The sequence below is a fragment of the Odontesthes bonariensis genome, chromosome 20 (assembly GCF_027942865.1).
Source record: "Odontesthes bonariensis isolate fOdoBon6 chromosome 20, fOdoBon6.hap1, whole genome shotgun sequence".
In the NCBI taxonomy this organism is placed as follows: Eukaryota; Metazoa; Chordata; class Actinopteri; order Atheriniformes; family Atherinopsidae; genus Odontesthes; species Odontesthes bonariensis.
The window spans coordinates 2,064,410-2,091,875 of NC_134525.1; the positions used below are offsets into that span (position 1 = coordinate 2,064,410).

Genomic DNA, 27,466 nt, shown 5'->3' on the forward strand with positions numbered 1-27,466 from the left:
GAGCAGGAAAACAACAACAACTGTGGTGGACATCCACTAAAGGAAATGAGTGACAGCTCCTCTTTGGGAATGACTTTATTCTACATCTGGGAAGTTTGTTGTTTTCCGGCTCAGATCAGAAACAGGTCATGTCATCGGACATGATCCTCAAAGCTGTTTCCGGTCCTCCTAATGAGCATCGAGTCCTCTGCAAAGCAGGCAAAACCACCTGAAGAGAGATTCAACATTTCTTAGTGCTTTTTATGCGAGTTGTTTCCCATTCACCTTTTGTTTATCACATCTTTTACAGATCCAGCCACTCAGAACAGCCAGCTGCTTCACTCGAAGGCCATTTGCTTCCTGGCCAAGTCCCTGCCAGTCACTCCCAACGACTGGGAACTGGCTGCTCTTTCAGTTCTAATCAAATGTGTGAATAAAAAGCAGCTGAGCTGAGTGTAAATCCAGAATGAGCACCCAAAAAAGGGTCTAATATAGTCTAAAATCCCTTAAATGTGTGCAGAAATATATTCTCATCTTCATGTAAACTCGAGTTTGTTTCACATCCGTCTCTTCTGGGATTCTTAGCTGGTCCCATCTTACTGAACAAATCGTAGCCTCGTGTGTTATTCGCCTTATTACATCCCAACCATCTCATATCGTATTTTTTTTAGTTTGATTTATTGATTTATTATTATTATAATTATTATTATTATTATTAGTTAGTAGTAGTATTTTTTATTAGAATTGGTATTATTATTGTTGTTGTTAATATAAAATCATTGTAAATATTAATATTTTTTTTTAGCTACATGACTAATTTGAATTTCCCCATTGGGGGATGAATAAAGTATTTTTCTATACTGGAAAAAAAATGCCCCTAAAAAAATAAAATAATAAAAGACGTTTTTGCTTGAAATAAGCAAATAAATCTGCCAATGGAACAAGTTAAAATCGACTTGTCAAGATTTCTTGAAATAAAATGTGATATTTAGGACTTTTGAGTTAAAAGTGATCTTGAAATTAGCTTAAAAACCTCTTCAAATGTAAAAAAAAAAAAGCTTGTTTTATATGATATGTGACTCAAAACAATTTGTTTTCAAGACTTTTTCATTTAACAAGATATTCCAGATGTATTGTCTTCAAACAAGTCCCTATATCTGGCTGAAATGGAGCTTGTTAGGCAGTTGTGTCTGATATTAAGTGTAATGAGATATTTGGACAAGAAATGAGACAAATATACTCGGTAAGACTTTGATTTTTTCCATTGTATTCTATTCTATGCTATCCTATCGTCCGGCTAAGTCCCGTGCACACTGACGCCATCAGAATGAAGAGGGGCGGCTCACCTGCGAGCTCCTGCTGGCCGTGCTGTAGGTGCTGAGTCGCCGTTTGGACCACGGATTGGGCAGGATGCCGCTGAAGGTCCCCCCGCTGTACGTCCGCCCCCCGACGCCCTCCACGACGTCGCCCGGGACGCTGTACTCGTCGTCGGCCATCTCCCCCTCCGAGCCCCGGCTCCTCAGCCGGAAGTTGAAGATGGAAGAGACCTGGCTGCTTCGCCGAGTCCTGGTGGAGAAGGAGCGGGCGAGGAGCGGGTGGAGGGGCTGGAGGAGGAGGTTTAAATGTCTCAATCTTTGTTTTTACTCAGCAGGGAGATTAAAGCTTCAGATTCTTCTTCTCTTACCTTTCCCCCGTCCATCATTTCCACCTGCAGCAGCTTCTCTTCTGATAGGTTGGCCTCCACGTCAGCCACGCCCACCAGGGCTTGGCTCCGCCTCCGCTCCTCCATGGTGTCCGGCTGCGGGCCGAAGGGTGAAAGGTCCGGGGACATCTGTGAGTCCGAGTCCAGCGTTTTCTGCGTAGAAAACTGGTGGAACAGTTCAAAAGTTACCAAATTATTATTATCAACAAAGAAGAAGAACAGACGATAAAACAGAGGACACAAAGGCTGCGTTCGAAACCGCATACTACATATTACATATTACATACCACATACTACATATTACATACTACATACTACATACTACATATTATATACTACATACTACATATTACATACTTCCCTACTACATACTACATACTTCCATACTACATACTACATACTACAAACTACATGCTACATACTACAAACTGCATACTACATACTACATATTACATACTACATACTACATATTACATACTTCCCTACTACATACTACATACTTCCATACTACATACTACATACTTCCCTACTACATACTACATACTTCCATACTACATACTACATACTTCCCTACTACATACTACATACAACATACTGCATACTACATACTAGGGCTGAACGATATATTGCATTTGTGATAATATCGCGATATGACCAAGTGCAATTTTCTAATCGCAAAGGCTGCGATTATAAAAAAAAAAAAAAAAAAAAAAAGGCTACGATTATACTCTGTTCACGTGACATGCGCGAGTAAAACATGTGATATGATCAAACGAGATTGTCTAACCACAGAGGCTGCACTCTGGTCACGTGACACGGGGAGCAAAGTTATGAAACAGTCTACCGGAGAGGACTCGCAAGCAAAGCTGTAACCTACACAATGGCCTCAGGCTCAACAGAACCAGACCCTGCGGGGATGCTAGTTTCAAAGAGGAACTGCACATCAGTCGTGTGGGACTATTTTGGTTTTAAAGTGATGGTTCGGAGTAGATTCACCGGGTCATTTGAACTGTGACATCCAGCCAAGTAGCCCACCCGAAGTTTTTCCGATCTTGGCCGAACATCAGCCGAGTTAGCTTAGCCGAGTTAGCTTATCCCGAATAGCTTAGTAGGCTACAAGCGCTAACGGACCCCGGCAGTATCTCCAAAATTACCACACTAAAATCACATGCCATGACACCAAACTTCTACAGTAGTACAAATATGGTCTGTACTCACAAAACGATACATTTGGAAGTTTGTACATAGTCCAGGAGATTATTATTATCAACACAAGCCTAATAGCTTCTCTGCTGCTAAAGCTGCGTCAACGTCACTTCTGGGAGCTGGGAGCTTCAAAGTAAGATGAGGGTTCATCTACTACTGTAGACAACATACAACATACAACATACTGCATACTACATACTTCCATACTACATACTACTTACTGCATACTACATACTGCATACTCCATACTCCATACTACACACTACATACTACATACTGCATACTCCATAATCCATAATCCATACTACATACTACATCCTACACACTACATACTGCATACTGCATACTCCATACTAAATACTTCCATTCTACATACTAATCGATCACACAGTATCCAGAGCGTTTACCCACAATGCATTTCGCTCCTGCCCGAGCCGAAATCAGCCGGCCTGAAGCTGATTTCTCTTAAGCTCTAAACTCTGTAAACTTTAGCAACATTTGAAACATTTTCAGGTGAGAAAGTCGTCGTTTAGATCCCCAACGTGTTGAAAACCTGACAAAATACCGGCTGTTTACAATTTTGTCCCCACGAATTCGGCGCTACTAAAACTAGCCACAGTGAGCGACGCACTTCCGGTTATTTTCACAAAATAAAATACCCGTTGCCTTTTATCAAAGGGAAAGCCATTATGCTGCGTGTACACCAAGAGCGACCTACGCTACCTGAGAGCCGGAAATCATTATTTCTCTATGGAGGGTGAGCTACCTGGGCTACCAGAGCGGATTCAAGCGATTAAACTCAAGCTAACATTATGGTAATGAGCTATGACGCGTTTCGGCGAAAACCAATGACAATCCACAGATTGTAGTGGTCCGACAATCCGCGGGGTTCGCGGAAACAAACGTGTAAACTTTGGTTCCTATCCAAACAATAGTCGTTTAATCCTGAGACTGTTGCAATTGCCGTGTCGAGTGCTTCAATACAATAGCGTAGTAACCCCACGCATACCTTTCTCACTGCAATTAAGTTTTAATTCGGATTTATTTCGGATTTTATTTCGAATTTAGTTTATTTTTCACAGCTGCCTCTGCTATTCCTGCTCTTCTCAGGTGTACCTAATGTAGTTTTACATAATTTGTAACGTGATGTATATCTTGTATAACAAATTGTAAATAACAACACGTTTATTCGTGTCCCTGCCCTCTCTTTCCTCATGTTTTTTTCTCGCGGGGGTGCTGCACAGCCGCGGGGCCTTTAAAAATTGAACATTCTAAATGTGACGTCACGAGCTACCAAAGCTACCAAAGCAAATTCTCAAGCGAAGCTTCTCCAGCGACCTCCGCTACCAGGTAGCGGAGGTCGCTCTTGGTGTACACGCAGCATAAGGATACAATTGGTGCTTTTGTTTTGAAAACAGGAAGTGAACCTACCCTCGTTGTAGCTTGCTTGAAACCGCCGTTTTGACAGGAAATGACGATCGGCGACGTCACGTTACGTTGCATCTTGGGTAGTTTGAGTATGAGTAGTGACCTCATGATGCATACCCAACATTTCAGAGAATCTAGTATGCATCCGGGAACTTCTCGCTTACTCAAACTCGCTTACTGTTAGTAGGAGTAGTAAGAGAAGTATGCGGTTTCAAACACAGCCATAGATACTGTTCAGATGTCTTAAACTTCATGAGTTCACATTGTTTGGGTCATTAACAGCGACTCTCTTGGTGATATCTCTTGGTAAGGCTCTGATGTCGGCCCATTCCCTCCTACATCCAGCCTCAGAGCCGGATCTGAACCCACCTGGACCCCTTACAACCACTCTCTTACCTGCTGCTCTTTCTTCAGCCTCTCCATGGCATGCTGGAACTCGCGCTCCTTCTGGCCAGCCTCAGCGATGGTCGCTTGGTTCTGCTCTTCGTACGCCATGGCGACCACGGCCAGGATGAGGTTGACCAGGTAGAAGGAGCCCAGGAAGATGACCACCACGAAAAACACCATGTACGTCTTACCGGCCGAGCGCAGAGTCTGCAGGCACACGAGTCAAAAGTGGGCTGAAGACAGTCGGTGTACTTTATGTATGACCATCAGCGCTGGGCCCAAAGTACAGATGTTGTTCCAACAGTACGATCAATGCTAAATCATTAGGGCTGGGCGAGTTAACTCGTTATTATCGAGTTAACGCATTAATTATTTAATGCCGATAAATATTTTATCACGCACTAAGGCATGTTTTATTTATTTATTTTTTGAAATGAAAAAAAAAACTTTTTTTTTTTAGGGCTTTTGTGCCTTTAATGGATAGGAAAGTTCAGAGAGTGCATGACCCTATTTTATCTGTAAGGTTTCTTCTTCTTGTTTCTTACTTTCTTTCTTTCTTTCTTTCTTATTCTTCGAAAACTCAGGAAATTTTGCGAGCGCCACCTGCCAGTCGACGACATGAAAGAATCTAAACTTTATATTTTTGGGAGTCGCTCATTGACTCTGTAGCGCCCCCTACGGTGCTTAAAAATGGTCCCGCAATAGGATTAGTTTCACGTGGGACAACGAAATTCGGTACACTCATTCATCATGCCCAGACGCACAAAAAAGTCTCTTGCCGCCATGGTCCCACGTCCACAGGAAGGCGGCCATTTTGGATGGAAAGTGAGTTTTCGTGCCATTTTTGACCGATTCCACGTCTTGCATTTGATCAAACTCCTCCTACAGATTTAATGTTACAAGCTTCAAACTTAGCCAGGTTACTCTTAAGACAACGGGGGATAAATTCATTGAAAAACTTTTCCAAACTCTGAACGGTGTGGGCGTGGCCAGGCGGTGAAAATCATGTGATGGCGTTTGTGATTTGAAAGCCTTATCATCATCGCAAAGTCATGAAACTTGCCACACACGTCCACCCTGACGACCTCGTCCGTATGTAAAGGGTATCGTGTGTGGGCGGAGCAAAATGGCTCAGAAATTTTCAAAAACCCCTCCGCATTGGGGTTATTACGTGCTCGTACGTACGCAGAGGGTATCGTGCGTGTGTATCTCGGTCCCGCATACAGCTGCTTGCAGCTTTCCAGTTTATTTGATTTTGTAAAAGTCTGTTGCTCACAGGCTTTTATTTTGTAAAAGTCTGTTGCTCACAGGCTTTTATTTTGTAAAAGTCTGTCGCTCACAGGCTTTTATTTTGTAAAAGTCTGTTGCTCACAGGCTTTTATTTTGTAAAAGTCTGTTGCTCACAGGCTTTTATTTTGTAAAAGTCTGTTGCTCACAGGCTTTTATTATTGTAAAAGTCTGTTGCTCACAGGCTTTTATTATTGTAAAAGTCTGTTGCTCACAGGCTTTTATTTTGTAAAAGTCTGCTGCTGTCTGCTGTGGAACAGGTAAAGAAAGTAATCGGCGGATCCACCAAACATGGAGAAGGGTACGGAACTTTTACTCGGCCATTTTCATTTTAAAGTTCTTCCAGACGGCGGAGTCGACAGAACCAAAGTCATCTGTAAACACTGCCAAGTTGAATTGTCTTCTCAGCGTAGTAGTTCCAGTCTAAAATATCACTTAAAGGCAAAACACACAACTGATAGCAGCAAGTCATTCAAGGAAACAGACAGTGGAGCGAGGCTTCTACATAAAAACTACAGAAAGATGCTGATGTTAAAAGTGTGTTTGCACAACAAATGTTATGGCACTTTCATTCATATGGCAGCACATTTAAAATAAAGCTAAATGCTAAAAGCTATACACTACTTTTGGATTCATTTTTGGATTCTGCGTAAAAATGCGATTAATCGTGATTAATCATGTGATTAATTAGATTAAACGTTTTAATTGTTGCCCAGCCCTATAAATCATTCAACCGTCCTCATATTAGGAGGAACGTACCAACTAAGAACTTTAAACGCTGTAAATCCCCCCCGCCGTGTGATCGATAAGCTAACATGTCCCTGTGGTTCAGGACGTGTCTCCTGTAGATCATCTGTGATCTTTGGATTCACTGCATGTCTGAGACGTGTTAAACTTCCTCTTTTACTTCTTACACCCAAAGAAGAAAGCTGAAACAGAACGACTATCTACGGATTAGTGACTTCTGGCTTCACGACTGTCTGGTCTGCAGGTATGCGATCCGCCCTCCTGCCTCTCAGAGTCGTGCACCCAACTCTGAATTAGATGCTGAGTCAGACATTAAATGCATTTTCTGAGCATTTTGGCTGGAAAAGCTTCACATTCATGGTAAACAATAGCTGAACAGAGCCATGAACATGGATGGCTGCACCTGCCTCTTCTGCTCTCCTCTGAATATAACCTCCTTTTGTCTGCGTTATGCTTCCTCTTTCCAGGCCGATGATTACTGTTTGCTCCTCGTTTCCTGTTCATTTGTACGTCTGCTCTCCGACTCTCTGCCTCCGCCGTGCCTTTGTTTGGTGAATTATTAAAGTTTATTTTCCGTCCATCACCTGCACGCCTCCTGCCTTTGAGGGGAAACCCTGCTTTTGATGCCTCTTTCTATCATCACTGGGAAAAAAATCAAAGTCTTACAGAGTATATTTGTCTCATTTCTAGTCCAAATATCTCATTACACTTAATATAAGACACAACTGCCTAACAAGTACTATTTCAGCCAGATATAGGGACTTGTTTTAATACAATACATCTGGAATATCTTGTTAAATGAAAAAGTCTTGAAAACAAATTGTTTTGAGTCACATATCGTATGGAACAAGCTTTTTTTGACATTTGAAGAGGTTTTTAAGCTAATTTCAAGATCACTTTTATCTCAAAAGTCCTAAATATCACATCTTATTTCAAGAAATCTTGACAAGCCGATTTTCACTAGTTCCATTGGCAGATTTTTTTGCTTATTTCAAGCAAAAACGTCTTTTATTTGTTGTTTTTTTACTTAGTTTTGGAGGGGCATTTTTTCCAGTGATCCTTTTCTAGTTGAAAGTCAAAACTTCCAAGTTCTCAGCGAGCGTAAATGCAGCAGAGACTCTGGGAGAGTCTGAAAGTACAACATTTGGTTGAATAGAACTTTGGATGGATGGTAGAAATCCCCGCAGTGACGGAGCTTTAGTCAAATATCTAATGAAACGCTGTAAAATGTCATGTTGTTGTTCTTGTTTGTGCCTCATTTGGACTAAAACTACAATACAAACTGGACTTATACACTGGAAAAAATGCCCCTCAAAAGTAAGAAAAACAACAAATAAAAGACGTTTTTGCTTGAAATAAGCAAAAAATCTGCCAATGGAACTAGTGAAAATCGGCTTGTCAAGATTTCTTGAAATAAAATGTGATATTTGGGACTTTTGAGATAAAAGTGATCTTGAAATTAGCTTAAAAACCTCTTCAAATGTAAAAAAAAAGCTTGTTTCATATGAGATGTGACTCAAAACAATTTGTTTTCAAGACTTTTTCATTTAACAAGATATTCCAGATGTATTGTCTTCAAACAAGTCCCTATATCTGGCTGAAATGGTGCTTGTTAGGCAGTTGTGTCTTATATCAGTACAGGTATAAACAAGTTAAATTTAAGACTTTTTAAGACCTTTTAATACCACTTCTAAATTAAATTTAAGACCAAACGTACGATGGAAATATAATAAATACTAATTAAACACACTGACAGTAAAACGGTAAAATGACAAATGACGGTTGAGTTTAAGAACATCGACTAAATGTGTGTCATGCGAAAAGATCACAAAAATGTCATCAGTCCTAAATTAAATTTATTACAATATTTTCAGAACATTTAAGTCCCATGAACAAATGCTTATAAAATCAAGTAAATATATTTAAAAAAAAAATAATGTTCCTTTAGAGCAAAAGGAAAAATACACAAATATTTAAGACCCATGCAAACTGAATTTAAGACAATTTAATACTTTTTAAGGTCTTATTTTCAGGAAAATTGATTTAAGACTTTTTAAGGACCCGCGGCCACCCTGTATATTAAGTGTAATGAGATATTTTGACTAGAAATGAGACAAATATACTTGGTAAGACTTAGATTTTTCTCCAGTGTGTTACTGCTTCGCTGTGGGACCCGACAGGATCCTCGGCGTTACCTGGTGGTAGAGGTTCTCCCAGTAGTCTTGTGTCATCAGGCGAAACAGCGAGAGAAAGGCCCAGCCGAAGGTGTCGAAGCTGGTGTAGCCGTAGTTGGGATTTCTTCCCGCTTTCAGACACTCAAACCCGTCCGGACACTTCCTGCAACACACACACAGAACCTTCAGAATCTGTCGTGAAACCGTCTTTTATCGCCCACAGAAATCTCTGCAGGTTTTCCAGGATTCGGAAGGTGTCAGCCACCGTTGCAGAACGAGCAGAAGGGCGTGGGCGACGTTTCCATCCGTCCATCTTTCTGTTCGTTCCTAAACACCAGCTTCCCCATCGCTGTGTACGGCTGAAGGCTCGTTTCCGCCGGGCGACTCCGGCCCGCCCACACGTGGTGTCGCCGCGGAAACGGAGCAGATAACGCAGGGAAGGCATTTGTCATAATTGATATTCCACATTCACATCTTATCACATTCATGGCCGCCCACAGGGCCACATCTGATGGGAGGCCGGCAGAGAAGCTGGGAAACAACCTGAGAATCCTTCTGATCGGGCCATAAATATGCTAAACCTGAAACCAACAACACCTTAAGATTTCAGCTTTGTCCTTTAACATATTTAGAAACATCTGGAACCAAAGCAGCAGCATGTTGAACGCCACCTGCTTGTTTTTCCATTTAATGTGTCAGGAGCTTCCTGAACGTTCCCGTCTTTGCCCCAAAAATGCCAACAAGGTACCAGAATCTATGGTTAGAACTCTACACAGACCCCTGGATTCCCTTTGGGTCTTAAGGCTGATTTATGGAGAGCCTCCCGGAGAAGAGAGATGTTTAATTTATTATTTATTTTTTAATTAAAAAAAATATATATATATTATTAAAGGCTTTTGTGCCTTTAGGCATGGCAAGGCAATTTTATTTGTAGAGCAAAATTCGTACACAAGGTAATTCAAAGTGCTTTACAGGTAAATAAAATCATTAAAAAAATTTAAATAATAATAATAATCATTAATTCATCAATTTAAAATTAATGGATAGGAAAGCCTGCTAAACCCATGGACCACCCCTGTTTTATTATTCATTTTATTTTATAAAAGTCTGCTGCTCACAGGCTTTTATTTTGTAAAAGGCTGTTGCTCACAGGCTTTTATTCTGTAAAAGTCTGTCGCTGTCTGCTGTGGAACAGGAAAAGAAAGTAATCGTAGTAGTTCCAGTCTAAAATATCACTTAAAGGCAAAACACACAACTGATAGCAGCAAGTCATTCAAGGAAACAGACAGTGGAGCGAGGCTTCTACATAAAAACTACAGAAAGATGCTGATGTTAAAAGTGTGTTTGCACAACAAATGTTATGGCACTTTCATTCATATGGCAGCACATTTAAAATAAAGCTAAATGCTAAAAGCTATACACTACTTTTGATTTCATTTTTGGATTTTGCGTACAAATGATTAATCAGGGAAATCATGTGATTAATTAGATTAAACATTTTAATCGTGCTTAGTCCTACTCTTATTTTAATCCTGCATCATAAGCTAATGACTGCTACATCCACCTAAAATGGTTCTGGGACATCTGAACGCTGATGTCTAATCACGGCGGTGAGCATCATTTTGAAACTGTCACCAGAGACGCAGGAATGACAGCTTCATCATTATAAGTGAGCTGGTATTCATTCCTCGTTGCTTCTCTGCTCTGATTGGCTGATGAAACTAACCAATCATCACGCCTTGTGTCTCCACCTGACCAACCCGGTGAAGGCGAGGAGCACAATAAAAGGGTGAGTCATGCTTTCAGCCATTGTAGGAAAATGTAAAAGTACTGAGTGTGATCAGAGAAAGATTTAAAAGTAGGTTTGCTCCGACCCTGCCCTGCTTTAATGCTTCAGGTTCCTTTCATTCAAAATAAAGCAGGTGAGCAGAAGCGGCCCATTTAAATGGTGTCCAGCTGAACTCTGATGTGAGTTAAATTAGCAACAAAACCTCCAGAACAAAAACTCACTCAGGGCCGCCGTGCTGAGGCACAGATAAAGGCTGCTGCTGTGCACTCACTGTTCAGGGACTCAAACCGACAACCCCGGGCTCACCAGCAGACTGAGGTGACAGGCCCCCGCCCGCCATCAGGCCCCGCCATCAGGCCCCGCCATCAGCCCCCGCCATCAGGCCCCGCCATCAGGCCCCCGCCATCAGGCTTCCGCCCGCCATCAGGCCCCCGTCCGCCATCAGGCTTCCGCCATCAGGCCCCCGCCATCAGGCTTCCGCCCGCCATCAGGCCCCCGCCATCAGGCCCCCGCCATCAGGCCCCCGCCATCAGGCTTCCGCCCGCCATCAGGCCCCGCCATCAGGCTCCCGCCCGCCATCAGCCCCCGCCATCAGGCCCCGCCATCAGCCCCCGCCATCAGCCCCCGCCATCAGGCCCCGCCATCAGGCCCCCGCCATCAGGCTTCCGCCCGCCATCAGGCCCCCGCCCGCCATCAGGCTTCCGCCATCAGGCCCCCGCCATCAGGCTTCCGCCCGCCATCAGGCCCCCGCCATCAGGCCCCCGCCCGCCATCAGGCTTCCGCCCGCCATCAGGCCCCCGCCCGCCATCAGGCTTCCGCCATCAGGCCCCCGCCATCAGGCTTCCGCCCGCCATCAGGCCCCCCCGCCATCAGGCTCCCACCCGCCATCAGGCCCCCCCGCCATCAGGCTCCCACCCGCCATCAGGCCCCGCCATCAGGCCCCCGCCATCAGGCTTCCGCCCGCCATCAGGCCCCCGTCCGCCATCAGGCTTCCGCCATCAGGCCCCCGCCATCAGGCTTCCGCCCGCCATCAGGCCCCCGCCATCAGGCCCCCGCCATCAGGCCCCCGCCATCAGGCTTCCGCCCGCCATCAGGCCCCGCCATCAGGCTCCCGCCCGCCATCAGCCCCCGCCATCAGGCCCCGCCATCAGCCCCCGCCATCAGCCCCCGCCATCAGGCCCCGCCATCAGGCCCCCGCCATCAGGCTTCCGCCCGCCATCAGGCCCCCGCCCGCCATCAGGCTTCCGCCATCAGGCCCCCGCCATCAGGCTTCCGCCCGCCATCAGGCCCCCGCCATCAGGCCCCCGCCCGCCATCAGGCTTCCGCCCGCCATCAGGCCCCCGCCCGCCATCAGGCTTCCGCCATCAGGCCCCCGCCATCAGGCTTCCGCCCGCCATCAGGCCCCCCCGCCATCAGGCTCCCACCCGCCATCAGGCCCCCCCGCCATCAGGCTCCCACCCGCCATCAGGCCCCGCCATCAGGCCCCGCCATCAGGCCCCGCCATCAGGCCCCCGCCATCAGGCCCCGCCATCAGGCCCCCGCCATCAGGCCCCCCCGCCATCAGGCCCCCCCGCCATCAGGCTCCCACCCGCCATCAGGCTCCCACCCGCCATCAGGCCCCGCCATCAGGCCCCGCCATCAGGCCCCGCCATCAGGCCCCCGCCATCAGGCCCCGCCATCAGGCCCCGCCATCAGGCGTGCTGATTCCCCTCCGGCCGACCCGCTTGTGTTTGTCATCATTTTACGGCACATTTGGTGGCAGCTGGTGGCGCTTAAAACCGAGGCCTGCAAAGCCACGACAAGTGGATCAAAGCAGATGTTCAAATGGATCAAACCAGATGTTCAACTGGATCAAAGCAGATGTTCAAATGGATCAAACCAGATGTTCAACTGGATCAAAGCAGATGTTCAATTGGATCAAAGCAGATGTTCAAATGGATCAAAGCAGATGTTCAATTGGATCAAAGCAGATGTTCAATTGGATCAAAGCAGATGTTCAAATGGATCAAACCAGATGTTCAACTGGATCAAAGCAGATGTTCAAATGGATCAAACCAGATGTTCAACTGGATCAAAGCAGATGTTCAAATGGATCAAACCAGATGTTCAACTGGATCAAAGCAGATGTTCAATTGGATCAAAGCAGATGTTCAACTGGATCAAAGCAGATGTTCAATTGGATCAAAGCAGATGTTCAATTGGATCAAAGCAGATGTTCAACTGGATCCAAGCAGATGTTCAACTGGATCAAACCAGATGTTCAACTGGGTCCAACCAGATGTTCAACTGGATCAAAGCAGATGTTCAACTGGATCAAACCAGATGTTCAACTGGATCAAAGCAGATGTTCAAATGGATCAAAGCAGATGTTCAACTGGATCAAAGCAGATGTTCAACTGGATCCAACCAGATGTTCAACTGGATCCAACCAGATGTTCAACTGGATCCAACCAGATGTTCAACTGGATCAAACCAGATGTTCAACTGGATCAAAGCAGATGTTCAAATGGATCAAACCAGATGTTCAACTGGATCAAACCAGATGTTCAACTGGATCAAAGCAGATGTTCAAATGGATCAAACCAGATGTTCAACTGGATCAAACCAGATGTTCAACTGGATCAAACCAGATGTTCAACTGGATCCAACCAGATGTTCAACTGGATCCAACCAGATGTTCAACTGGATCCAACCAGATGTTCAACTGGATCAAACCAGATGTTCAACTGGATCAAAGCAGATGTTCAAATGGATCAAACCAGATGTTCAACTGGATCAAACCAGATGTTCAACTGGATCAAAGCAGATGTTCAAATGGATCAAACCAGATGTTCAACTGGATCAAAGCAGATGTTCAAATGGATCAAACCAGATGTTCAACTGGATCAAACCAGATGTTCAACTGGATCAAAGCAGATGTTCAACTGGATCAAACCAGATGTTCAACTGGATCAAAGCAGATGTTCAAATGGATCAAACCAGATGTTCAACTGGATCAAACCAGATGTTCAACTGGATCAAAGCAGATGTTCAAATGGATCAAACCAGATGTTCAACTGGATCAAACCAGATGTTCTGCTGTACCTCAGCCTCTGGACGCTGAGGCAGTTTCATCCCCGGGCAGATGTGCGCGTTTCAAGAACGAGTCAAAAACACAGTTTTAACCCTTTAGGCGCCAGGTTTTTTTTTTTAAAAAGACTAGATTTTGACATCTAAATTTCAAAAGGCTGTGGCTTCTAAATGGTTAGAGATAGAGACAAAGTGTAAATGAGAAACATATTGGGAATGACCTGAATTTCATGTAGGTCGTAAATTTTCCTATCTAGTTTGCATATTATGACGTCATATGGTGGCGGCCATTTTGGAATTCAATAATTCTCAGGAAATAAATGATATTGTTGATAGTGTTGAACTTTTTTCATCATATCCACCCCTCCATCCATCTGTTATGTTATCCACATATCAAATGGACAAGCAAACAGTGAATTGTAAGCCAAATGTTGCAAATTATAACCATTATTATACAACAAAACTCATAAACAGCAGGCGTTTTTCAGAAGCAGAGGCCTTATCTGTGCCCATCTATCCAGATTACAGTTTGTAGTTCTTTAGAGTGTGGAACCTCTCATGGCAAGGCACAGCACACAGACAGTTGGCACAATATTGAGAATCACCCTAAGTGTATGTGGGGAATAATTTACTAATCTAATTTGCATACTTTGACACCAGATAGTGGCAGCCAACTTTCAAGATTGATATTTTGAATGGATGTTGAAATTGTTTAGACAGATTATTCCCTGTCCCTTTGTTATGCTAACCACATAACAAATGAACAGGAAAACAGTATAATAAAACTAAGAATTGTACATTTTGACTACTGCTGTGCCATATAGTAGCAAACACATGTAAACACCATGAGGGACAGAAAATCGAGAGGTTGTGATTCAGTCTGAATTTCTCTATCACCACGATAGCCAATTGCCTCATCAAAGGGTTTTATCCATTCCTGTAAAACTTCCTCATCTCTCAAAAAGACCCAGTCACCATTACCAGCCCTGTTTAGCCTCCCCCTGCTGCCTCTCCCACGGGCACTCCGGCCACGTTCATTCCTCTCACCCCCTCTCCCATTTAGCAACGCTTCATCTTCGCTACTTTCCGCCCTATTCAGACCCCTGCGGCCAATCCGACACCCACCAACCCTTCTACGGACACTAAGTCCCCGTTTACCCCTGCTTGTGTTTGGCAAAGAGTTGGAAAATGTAGTGTTTTGTGCTTTGGAGACATTGGTGCGTTGCACAGCCGCAGCATTGACGCGCAGTAAAGCACCATGGCTAGCACGGTAGGCTAGAAAGAATTGACACTCACGCTGGTCCCAGCGCCACTCTCACCTACACTGTTTCCACCATTCCCACCAGCCCCCCTATGAATACCAACACTCCTAGTAGCCTTTCCAATTTTCCTCGCTTTGCCCAGCACCGCCATTGCCATGCAAAGACGCACCAGCGAGCTCACTAGTTGACCGACCGTCATCTCCAAAACAAAGATTTTCCCCTTCTGAATCAGAATCGGCGAACAGGAAACCCATCACATCACTATAAGTAAACTTTTTCCCAGTCATCTTTTATTTATTTTGTCTCTAACTCTTGTAATCCAGCAATACCGCTTCAGCAATCAAGATCCGTGGCACAATTTCTCCGTTTTTTTCTCCTACAACTTGGAATGGACTTCCTCGAACATTTTACATTACAGTGTGACGTATTCCGACCCAAAGTATAAGTTGGGGATGTCTGCCAACTAGTGGACGGGAGTATAAGGCAAATTTGACACTCTGCTTGGCTCTATCGTCTGTTAAAGTCAACACCGCTTCTTGTCGCAATATTGCGACTTTGGCGCTTAAAGGGTTAAGATTGAAAAACTCCTCTGTTGATGCTTTAAATCAGAGATACTCATTGCGCGGCTCACACTCGCATCGTAGCTTATAACAATATGCTAACAATAACAATACATTTTTTCAAATAACACACAGTGAATACTGCACAGTGTTAAGTATTTTTATTAAGTTTGCGTTTTTGTAGTATTAAGTATTTTTATTAAGTATTAATTAAGGCTTAATGGTGTTTCCTAAAGGGGGCTCTGTTAAACCTGGCAACGTAGCCCGCTTAAACCACCGTCACACTTGACCACAGAGCACGCTAGCTCCTTTAGTCAGCGCACGCTAGCTCCTTTAGCCAGCGCCAGATGCAGGCACAATGGATCGGTTTTTAATTAAAAAGGGGCAAAAAACAGCACAAAAACCATGCTCATCCTGAATGTCTCACTATGATTACAACAACAAACTACAAATACAACATGAAGAAAGTCAAGCACATGCACGCCAGCTTCTGCTCATCCCAGTATTAAGGTAAATTTGGTCTTAATTGAAAATGTATTGGCTGTGTTGTTCCTTTTTTTGTGGGATGTTTTATATGTAGAAATGCATATTTGCAAAAGGGGACTTTAGTATGTTGTGGTAAAAGTGGCTCTAACCTTGATTTTGCTGCCAATGTGGCTCTTGGGAAAAAAAATAGTGAGTATCACTGGTTTAAATCATAAAATAAACTAAATATGAAATAAAATCCTTCAGTTATTAATGGTAATAACAAGCAGAGTCGATGTTGATGCGGCTGATTGAGGCGGTTATGTAACGTGACTCTGATAACAAACTTAGCGCAGCTGCTGATACAAACGTTACGGTAACAGCGATCGATGCTGATTGGATCAGACGGCCCAGGAGGTCGGCGTGATTACAGTAACAGCTCCGGAGAAAATTCAGATGTGCTGATGTTACTGTTTGATCTGAGTGAGCCCAACGCGCTCTGACAACACGATGAAGTCATCACACACACTCGCTCATTCCTCCACTTCCAGCCGTCCGTCTCACGGCGAGTGAGTCAACATGGAGGCATGTGAGTGCAGAGAGAGGCTGGGGAGTGTGTGTGCTCAAAGATGGAGGACCATAGAAGAAGAAGAAGTGTTCCTGTACAGAGTGTGAGGTGTCAGAGGGTGAGAGCCGGCCGCTATCTCTCTCACACACCTCCGTCTGTGTTAATGGAGGGACGCCACTTCAGACCCCGCTCTCACACCAAAGGGGGCCCCTCAGCCGGGGCACTTACACACCTACATCACCGCCACATCAACATCTGCCGCCGTGGCGACACAAAGATTCAGACACTCGAACGCTAAGTTTAGATTAAATCCGAGAATCCGGCCGGAAACACGTCGGGAGAGCGCGCTCAGAGGCTCAAACACCAGAGATATAACTGAAGAGAGGGCGCGTTTATGGCGGAAATGAGGAAGTATATCATTAAAAAGCAGAAAAACGCAACATCTGGAAACATGTGGAGCTGAGGAGCCCAGCTGCTGCACCTCTGGCAGCACAGTGTTGTCCCGTTCCTGCCTGATGGAGGATTCCTGGCTCTTCTCTGCTGTATTTGAGATGTTTTCAGGTGGTGTTCCGCCAGTTTTCGGCACCTAACTACTCCTGCATACTTTCAGCTATTTCTACAATTTTGGGATCAAAACGTTCCGCTCTTTCAGCAGATTCCTGCTGTCATTTTTGGTGTTTTTTTAACTTATACACCTTTTAAGATATTCAACTTTTATTCAAATTTTCACGTCATTCAAATGAATGGAAACTGCTTTCAGCTCTTCCAAATCATCTTCCTCTTTCCAACCTAACTACTCCTGCATGCTTTCAGCTGGAGACACCATTCAAACTTTAAATGGGTCACAAGACATTCAGCTATTACCAACTGTTTCAGCTTTTTCAAATCTTCAGCCAATTTTGAAATATGACAGTTTCAAAAACATGAACATTTTGCTCCTTCTTGATTTTTATGAAGGAGCACACAGTTGAGTGCGTGCTGATAAGTTTCAAATTTTCCAGTTTTTTCAAACAAATTCCTCTAACTTTCATACAGTTTAACTTAGAGAAACAAATTATACCTTAAAATGTAGGAAAATATGTCCTCTTTCAGCCAATGTAACTACTAAAGAGCTCACATTTACAGAATTTCAGCTATGAGCCTTGAACCGAGATCAACCTCTCAAATTCTCTGACTAACTCCCAATGTTAAGTTTGGTAGAACACAAAAATCACAAAATTCCTTCAACCAACACCTCAGCAACAGTTTTTACTGCTAAAATTGAACTATTTTCTGCTTTTTTAGCATGGTCAGCTTATCCCCATTCAGCTCATACGCATTCTCACTGCTGTTTCACAGGAACAGCTCTTTCTGGTATCTATTTAATTTCCAGTACACTGATCAGAAGCAGTGAGGTTACTGGCTGGAAGACGACAGAAATCCGGTGGGACATCACGGTTATGAGGCCTCGTGACATCGCGTGATCTCTCCGTCATTGCTCGGTAAAGTTTAGCCGTGCATGAGCACCTGAGCCGTTTTTTTGAAGCAGAAACCTGTGCACGACAGAAAGAGACGTGGACAGACTCATTCAGAGACAAACATGCTGGGACTATTCTGGGAGATATCCTGGGGATTTCTGTGTTTGTGTGGCTGTGTTTTCACTTCATGCTCCCTCTGCCATTTCATTCTGTTCCCCATGACCTCCTGCACATTTAAACACACACACACGTGCACACACACACACACACACACACACACCTCTAATTATAACACTCAGGTAAACTCAAATCCGGGAGGAAGAGAGTACTTATCGTCGCTATAGCAACCATATCCCAGCTCTGGTTGCCGGGGGAGATCGTTTTGTGCCACCTCTATTGGGAGACACACACACCCTGTTTTGTTTTTTCTGTGTGCACGTGCGTGTGCACGTGTGCACCGGCTCACCTTATCAAGTCCAGGGGAACATTCTGGAAGTTTACCTCCGTTTTCTGCCCTCAGCCCGATCGAAACTCACTAAAAATCCAACAACTTTATTCGATCCGCCGGGCGTACGACGCCGTCACATCGTCACAGCTCGGGGTGCAACTTCTGACCTCTGAGAATTAGCTGCTTTTGCTCATAAATCAGCAGTTTAATCCACTTAAAACGGAGAAGAGAATATCTCCCCCCACTGCAACACAATCTAATTTACAGTCGTCCAGCTCACTCACGTCTCATCGGGTTAATCAAATTCAACCCATCCCGAATCAATTATATTCTAAGCCAGTGAACAATTGTAGGATTTACAAAGAGTCTACTTCTTTAATTGAGTCATTTAGTCCAGCTTTACCCAATCTGATCTGAGCCAGTTTCCCATATGTCTAATAGAAATGTGTCTCCATTTAATTAGCAGTCTGATGTCTTCATCCCAATTCAGCCTGAGTTTGAAATGGTGCTAAGGTCCAACTCAATGGCTGTGTTCCAAACCGCATACTTCTCCTACTACTCCTACTAACTTTTTGAGTTAGTGTGTGAGTTTGAGTAAGCGAGAAGTTCCCGGATGCATACTAGATTCTCTGAAATGTTGGGTATGCATCATGAGGTTACTACTCATACTCAAACTACCCAAGATGCAACGTAACGTAACGTGACGTCGCCGATCGTCATTTCCTGTCAAAACGGCAGTTTCAAGCTAGCTACAACGAGGGTAGGTTCACTTCCTGTTTTCAAAACAAAAGCACCAATTGTATGGTAATGGCTTTCCCTATGATAAAAGGCAACAAGTATGTTATTTTGTGAAAATAATAGGAAGTGCGTTGCTCACTGCGGCTAGCTTTAGTAGCGCCGAATTCGTGGGAACAAAATTGTAAACAGCCGGTATTTTGTCAGGTTTTCAACACGTTGGGGATCTAAACGACTACTTTCTCACCTGAAAATGTTTCAAATGTTGCTAAAGTTTACAGAGTTTAGAGCTTAAGAGAAATCAGCTTCAGGCCGGCTGATTTCGGCTCGGGCAGGAGAGAAATGCATTGTGGGTAAACGCTCTGCATACTGTCTGATCGATGAGTATGTAGTATGTAGTATGTAGTATGCAGTATGGAAGTATGTAGTATGGAAGTATGCAGTATGTAGTATGCAGTATGCAGTATGTAGTATGTAGTATGTAGTATGTAGTATGCAGTATGTAGTATGTAGTATGCAGTATGCAGTATGCAGTATGTAGTATGTAGTATGTAGTATGTAGTATGCAGTATGGAAGTATGTAGTATGGAAGTATGCAGTATGTAGTATGCAGTATGCAGTATGCAGTATGTAGTATGTAGTATGTAGTATGTAGTATGCAGTATGGAAGTATGTAGTATGGAAGTATGCAGTATGTAGTATGCAGTATGCAGTATGTAGTATGTAGTATGTAGTATGCAGTATGGAAGTATGCAGTATGTAGTATGCAGTATGTAGTATGCAGTATGCAGTATGGAGTATGTAGTATGCTGTATGGAAGTATGCAGTATGTAGTATGCAGTATGTAGTATGCAGTATGTAGTATGCAGTATGCAGTATGCAGTATGTAGTATGCAGTATGTAGTATGCAGTATGGAAGTATGTAGTATGTAGTATGCAGTATGTAGTATGTAGTATGCAGTATGCAGTATGCAGTATGTAGTATGCAGTATGCAGTATGCAGTATGTAGTATGCAGTATGTAGTATGCAGTATGCAGTATGTAGTATGCAGTATGCAGTATGTAGTATGCAGTATGTAGTATGCAGTATGCAGTATGTAGTATGTAGTATGCAGTATGCAGTATGTAGTATGCAGTATGTAGTATGTAGTATGCAGTATGCAGTATGTAGTATGCAGTATGTAGTATGCAGTATGCAGTATGCAGTATGTAGTATGTAGTATGTAGTATGCAGTATGTAGTATGTAGTATGCAGTATGCAGTATGTAGTATGCAGTATGTAGTATGGAGTATGCAGTATGTAGTATGTAGTATGCAGTATGCAGTATGTAGTATGCAGTATGTAGTATGTAGTATGCAGTATGCAGTATGTAGTATGCAGTATGTAGTATGCAGTATGCAGTATGCAGTATGTAGTATGCAGTATGTAGTATGCAGTATGCAGTATGTAGTATGTAGTATGCAGTATGCAGTATGCAGTATGCAGAATGTAGTACGCGGTATGTAGTATGGAAGTATGCAGTATGTAGTATGCAGTATGGAAGTATGCAGTATGCAGTAAGTAGTATGTAGTATGCAGTATGCAGTATGTAGTATGCAGTATGCAGTATGTAGTATGCAGTATGCAGTATGGATGTATGCAGTATGCAGTATGTAGTATGCAGTATGCAGTATGCAGTATGTAGTATGTAGTATGCAGTATGGAAGTATGCAGTATGCAGTATGTAGTATGCAGTATGGAAGCATGCATTATGTAGTATGCAGTATGGAAGTATGCAGTATGTAGTATGCAGTATGTAGTGTGTAGTGTGTAGTATGTAGTATGCAGTATGGAAGTATGCAGTATGTAGTATGCAGTATGTAGTATGTAGTATGCAGTATGTAGTATGCAGTATGCAGTATGGAGTATGTAGTATGGAGTATGGAAGTATGTAGTATGTAGTATGTAGTATGGAAGTATGCAGTATGTAGTATGCTGTATGTGGTATGCAGTATGTAGTATGTAGTATGCAGTATGGAGTATGTAGTATGCAGTATGGAAGCATGCATTATGTAGTATGCAGTATGGAAGTATGCAGTATGTAGTATGCAGTATGGAAGCATGCATTATGTAGTATGCAGTATGGAAGTATGCAGGATGCAGTATGTAGTATGTAGTATGCAGTATGTAGTATGCAGTATGTAGTATGCAGTATGTGGTATGCAGTATGTAGTATGTAGTATGCAGTATGGAGTATGTAGTATGCAGTATGGAAGCATGCATTATGTAGTATGCAGTATGGAAGTATGCAGTATGTAGTATGCAGTATGTAGTGTGTAGTGTGTAGTATTTAGTGTGTAGTATGCAGGATGCAGTATGTAGTATGTAGTATGCAGTATGCAGTATGTAGTATGTAGTATGCAGTATGTAGTATGCAGTATGCAGTATGCAGTATGGAGTATGTAGTATGCTGTATGGAAGTATGTAGTATGTAGTATGGAAGTATGCAGTATGTAGTATGCTGTATGGAAGTATGTAGTATGTAGTATGTAGTATGGAAGTATGCAGTATGCAGTATGTAGTGTGTAGTATGCAGTATGTAGTATGGAAGTATGCAGTATGTAGTGTGTAGAATGGAAGTATGCAGTATGTAGTATGCAGTATGGAAGTATACAGTATGTAGTATGCAGTATGTAGTATGCTGTATGGAAGTATGTAGTATGTAGTATGGAAGTATGCAGTATGTAGTATGCTGTATGGAAGTATGTAGTATGTAGTATGTAGTATGGAAGTATGCAGTATGCAGTATGTAGTGTGTAGTATGCAGTATGTAGTATGGAAGTATGCAGTATGTAGTGTGTAGTATGGAAGTATGCAGTATGTAGTATGCAGTATGGAAGTATACAGTATGTAGTATGCAGTATGTAGTATGCTGTATGGAAGTATGTAGTATGTAGTATGGAAGTATGCAGTATGTAGTATGCTGTATGGAAGTATGCAGTATGTAGTATGCAGTATGGAAGTATGCAGTATGTAGTATGCTGTATGGAAGTATGCAGTATGCAGTATGTAGTATGTAGTATGTAGTATGGAAGTATGCAGTATGCAGTATGCAGTATGTAGTATGGAAGTATGCAGTATGCAGTATGCTGTATGGAAGTATGCAGTATGTAGTATGCAGTATGGAAGTATGTAGTATGTAGTATGTAGTATGGAAGTATGCAGTATGCAGTATGCAATATGTACTATGGAAGTATGCAGTATGTAGTGTGTAGTATGCAGTATGTAGTATGGAAGTATGCAGTATGTAGTGTGTAGTATGGAAGTATGCAGTATGTAGTATGCAGTATGGAAGTATGCAGTATGTAGTATGTAGTATGGAAGTATGCAGTATGCAGTATGTAGTATGTAGTATGGAAGTATGTAGTGTGTAGTATGCAGTATGTAGTATGGAAGTATGTAGTATGTAGTGTGTAGTATGGAAGTATGCAGTATGGAAGTATGCAGTATGTAGTGTGAAGTATGCAGTATGGAAGTATGTAGTATGTAGTATGCAGTATGTAGTATGCTGTATGGAAGTATGTAGTATGCAGTATGTAGTATGGAAGTATGCAGTATGCAGTATGCAGTATGTAGTATGTAGTGTGTAGTATGGAAGTATGCAGTATGGAAGTATGCAGTATGTAGTGTGTAGTATGGAAGTATGCAGTATGGAAGTATGCAGTATGTAGTGTGTAGTATGGAAGTATGCAGTATGGAAGTATGCAGTATGGAAGTATGCAGTATGTAGTGTGTAGTATGGAAGTATGCAGTATGGAAGTATGCAGTATGTAGTGTGTAGTATGGAAGTATGCAGTATGGAAGTATGCAGTATGTAGTATGCAGTATGGAAGTATGCAGTATGCAGTGTGTAGTATGCGGTTTCGAACACAGCCGATGTATCCAACTCCAGCCTAAAACAGTCTCAATCTAACTGTTCAGTCTCATCTTGTGGTTGACAACAGCTGAGCGGCAGTTACGCTGCGTCACCAAGAGAGAGCGTGAATTAAAGTTCATTATCAGAGCGTCTCACAAAGACACCTCGTCTTACAGGCGTCGATAGGACGTCAGTATTCGATGCTCTTGGGATTAAAACAGTTTGTAAAGTAAAAAATGAGGTAAAGTATTCAGAAAAAAACTAAAAACAAGAACCAAAGGTGGCAGTTTAATGAGCCCCCGGACACTCAGAGTGTCATTCATGATGTTAAGGAGGACAGCATCGTCCCACCAGGGTGCTGCTACCTGTGCGGTTTCCTTCACCTGAGCTGGTGCGGTGAGGGTAACGGCTCCTGAGACACGTTGGTGTTTTCCTGCAGCAGGAAAACAAGCGTGGCTGTTAGTCCCTGTAAGCTGCAGCAGCTGTCTGGCTGTACAACTCTAAGGTTACCGCTTTATGCACGACTGCCTAACAAGGCTTCCACCTACGTACACGCTCCTCTGCCAAACTCAAGCATGTGAATCTCTCCCGTTTTCTTTGGGATGCTTCTTAAGGCGAGACACGGCAGGCAAAAACAGGGATTTTTGAGATTTTGGGCCAGTCTACTCCTTCAATACGTGTTATTTCAACCTGCAATAAAGAAAACGTTGAAAATATAAATTAAAGTGTTTATTTTATTACATTTTGTTTACTCACGGCAGTACGTTTCGCCTGAATTTAGCATTTATTCTGTTTTTCAGCAATTGTTTCTAATACAAATGTATTTAAATCTTTAAATGCCGTTTTCTCAAAATCTTTTTTTTTGCATGTTTAATGAGATAATGCACAATTTGCATAATTAAACATACAAATTTCTAAAACTTGTAATACATTTTTTCAACTGAGGAAGTTTCATGGTGATATCTATTATTTTAAAATCGTACCCTATTCACCTGTGGTGTCTCGTCTTAGTAATACTAATATTGAATAAAATAATCTTACTAAGGGCCGGAGCATTTATTCTGTTTTTGAGCAATTGTTTCTAATATAAATGTATTTAAATCTTTAAATGCCGTTTTCTCAAAATAATTTTTTTTTGTATTTTTCCAGTATCAATATCTCAGCCTATGGAGCACCTAATAACACCAAACTTTCCAGTTATACACTTAGCAGTATTATGAAGATATTTATAGAAGGATTTGTTGATAAATCATTCCTGGCCTGATTTATGTGGCACTGTAATAAAAAAAATATGGCGAAAATCGATGTTTTTTAGGCTATGGGCAGTATATTTAGATTTCCTAGGAAATGAAAGCAGATATCCTGAAATCCCTCTGTAATTTTCTTTTCATTTTGTGTGTAAACAAAATGAAAAAAGAATTTTGCACCTGGCTTTATCATATGTTCAGATCTATCTTCTGGAAATATATGCACATTTGCGCATATTTAATGAGATAATGCCTCATTTAAATAATTAAACATACAAATTTCTAAAACTTGTAAAACATTTTTTTCATATTTGTATAAGTAATCAACTGAGGAAGTTTCATGATGATCTATTATTTTAAAATATTACACTATTCACCTGTAGTGTCTCGCCTTAACCCCCTGATTTAAAACAACTTAATTTCTGAAAAGGGACATTTTTGTCCCCTTTTAAAACGACCTAAAAACATCATATGTTAATATTTTTTCCACTTTTTTTTTTCATAGATCTTTTATTCCACTTCATAACTACCAAGTTTTCAATTATTTTAAAAAGTTTAACCCTTTAAATACTGGTTTATATGATGTAAACGCCAATTTCTGTAAAAAAAAAAAAAAATTTTAAAACACAAAAACTGCTACAATTTCAATATATGGAATGCAAAGTGGAATTATTGAGTAGGGATAATTATGGTCTGAGATATGTCAATGATCAGCAACAACATTGATTTTTAGGGATTTTTAAATTTTTTGTCATGCCTGATTTAAAAAAAAAAATCCTTAATTTCTGTAAAGGGACATTTTTGTCCCGTTTTAAAAAGACCTAAAAACATCATATTTTTTTTTTTCATAAATCTTTTATTCCACTTCAGTTCTGATCATAACTTCTAAGTTTTCAATAATTTAAAAAAAAAATTAACCCTTTAGATGCCAATTTGAACTTTTTAGCCCAAATTTTAAGCCTTTAGGTGCCAGTATTTTCAGATTTAGGTGCCAGGACATTTTTGTCCCCTTCTAATATTGATCCCCAAAATACCATATGCACACATGATTTTCATATTGACGCTTCAGCCGACGGTTTAATTAGGATTGGAATTAAACGAGCTGCAGTAACGCTGCTGGTCTTCAGCGGTGGAGACAGAGAAGTGCGGCCGGGGGAATTGGAACTCAAGGGTTTGGCAGGTTTTGAAGGCGTCTGCATTAACTTGAGGTCAGCGCGGCGCTCTCAGCGTTCCCGCGAGGCGAGCGGAGCAAATCCCCGGCTGCTTTGATTGTGTTTTAATGTCTCATCAGTGACACAGCATCTCCTGAAATAGCAGCTGAACCATGGAGGCGGGTCAGCGAGCCGTTAGCGTCGCAGCGCAGGGCGCTTTGATCCCAGCCGTCCGCCAGCCGCTCTGATCACCACATTTGGTCACGTTAATAACAGAGTCGTCTCCGACGTGTTATCGTTAGAACATCTAAAGCAGCCCGATTATCAGACACTCACACATCTGCTGATGCATGTTCAGACCACCCTGATAGACGTGTTCACAGTAACCAAGAAAAACATCAATCAACATTCCAGGTCTGAGAGGGAAGTTAAAAACAGAACCTCCGCAGTCGTGGGTTCGGTGTCGGCTTTTCTGTCTGAGAGTCAGAACGGAGAGCGTTTCTGAGCCCGAGTTACGTTGGTTTTAACTTGTTTCTGCACAGGCTGTGAACGGGACTGAGACCAGAGGACACAGACAGAGAAGAGGAGCTCATTTAAAGTTAAAAAACACAGATTAACATGTCCCTCCACAGCTGGATTCAATCTATTTATCGACTTCTGCTGCACATCCAACAAGTTAACTCACTGGGAATGACTTAGAAAGATGAGAATCTACTTATTTAAAGGGACAAATGTCATGAAAATGATTTTTTTTTTTTTACAGAAATTGGGGTTTACATTATATGAACCAGTATTTAAAGGGTTACATTTTTAAAAAATAATTGAAAACTTAGTAGTTATGATCAGAACTGAAGTGGAATAATAGATTTCTGAAAGAAAAAGTGGAAAAAATATTAATAAATAATGTTTTTAGGTCGTTTTAAAAGGGGACAAAAATGTCCCTTTTCAGAAATTAAGTTGTTTTTTAAATCAGGTATTAAGGGTTAAGGCGAGACACTACAGGTGAATAGGGGAATATTTTAGAATAATAGATATCACCATGAAACATAGTTATGATCAGAACTGAAGTGGAATAAAAAAACTCTGAAAAAAATATTAACATATGATGTTTGTAGGTCGTTTTAAAATGCTCTCTATAAAATCTGCATTATTTGGTGGAGGCGTGTAAAAGGACTTTTGGACCAGCCGGCTCGGTTGCCATGGTGAAAACAGCAGTTTCTTTGAAAACTTTGATAAAAATAAGAACTTTGTAAATCTCCTCAGAGTGAATTTGTTAACTTTTACTCCCTCAGACTGGAACTCTGATCAGCTGGTCTAACCCCGCCTGAAACGTTGGATTCAGAGAGACTGACTCAGCAGAGAGCAGGAAATAAGCTTTACATTGTTTTCCAGCAAACCCTAACTGAGGATTTCTGGTGGCGAAACAGCAACTGAAAACAGAAGTAACCGTAAAACGCAGAAGAACGAGGAAATGGGACAAAGTTTCCCCGGGTAAATCAAACCCAGTTCTTTCAGTCCAAAGTCTCGCCTTGGTTTACTCCCCCACCGTCTCTTCCCTGAAGCTTTTCTGGGTGTTTACACCCCTTCAACATCTGTATTTTGTCCACCGTGTTCACTGTTAAAGACGCGTTTTGCACAATTTAAATCGGGTTACAACAGTCGGTCGCTACTAAAAACCTGCTTATTTAGGATGGCTTTTAATACCCAATAGTATGATGACACCTTTATCTAATTAGATTTTGTTGTATTTTATTGCTTTCACTGTTTTTTTATTGTTTTTAATTGTTTTTACTTCTTCTTCTCTTTATTTATCACCTGCTGTAAAGCACTTTGGTACACCGTAAGGATTGTCTGTAAAGGGCTGTATAAATAAAGTACATTTACATTTATATTTACATTTATTTCGGTC

General features: G+C 42.1%; 1 protein-coding gene across 5 annotated transcripts in view; it reads right to left on the minus strand.

Moving 5' to 3' along the window:
* The window catches only part of LOC142370092 (sodium channel protein type 3 subunit alpha-like), a 316,646-nt gene that overhangs the window by 140,691 nt on the left and 148,489 nt on the right, over positions 1–27,466 (minus strand). For all 5 annotated transcript variants that reach the window (XM_075452519.1, XM_075452518.1, XM_075452520.1 and 2 more), the window contains exons 10-13: positions 8,932–9,073; positions 4,712–4,909; positions 1,664–1,846; positions 1,326–1,583 (exon numbers count right to left, since the gene is read on the minus strand). In XM_075452519.1, coding sequence (XP_075308634.1) covers positions 1,326–1,583; positions 1,664–1,846; positions 4,712–4,909; positions 8,932–9,073 — 781 coding nt within the window. The remainder of the gene's footprint in view (positions 1–1,325; positions 1,584–1,663; positions 1,847–4,711; positions 4,910–8,931; positions 9,074–27,466) is intronic.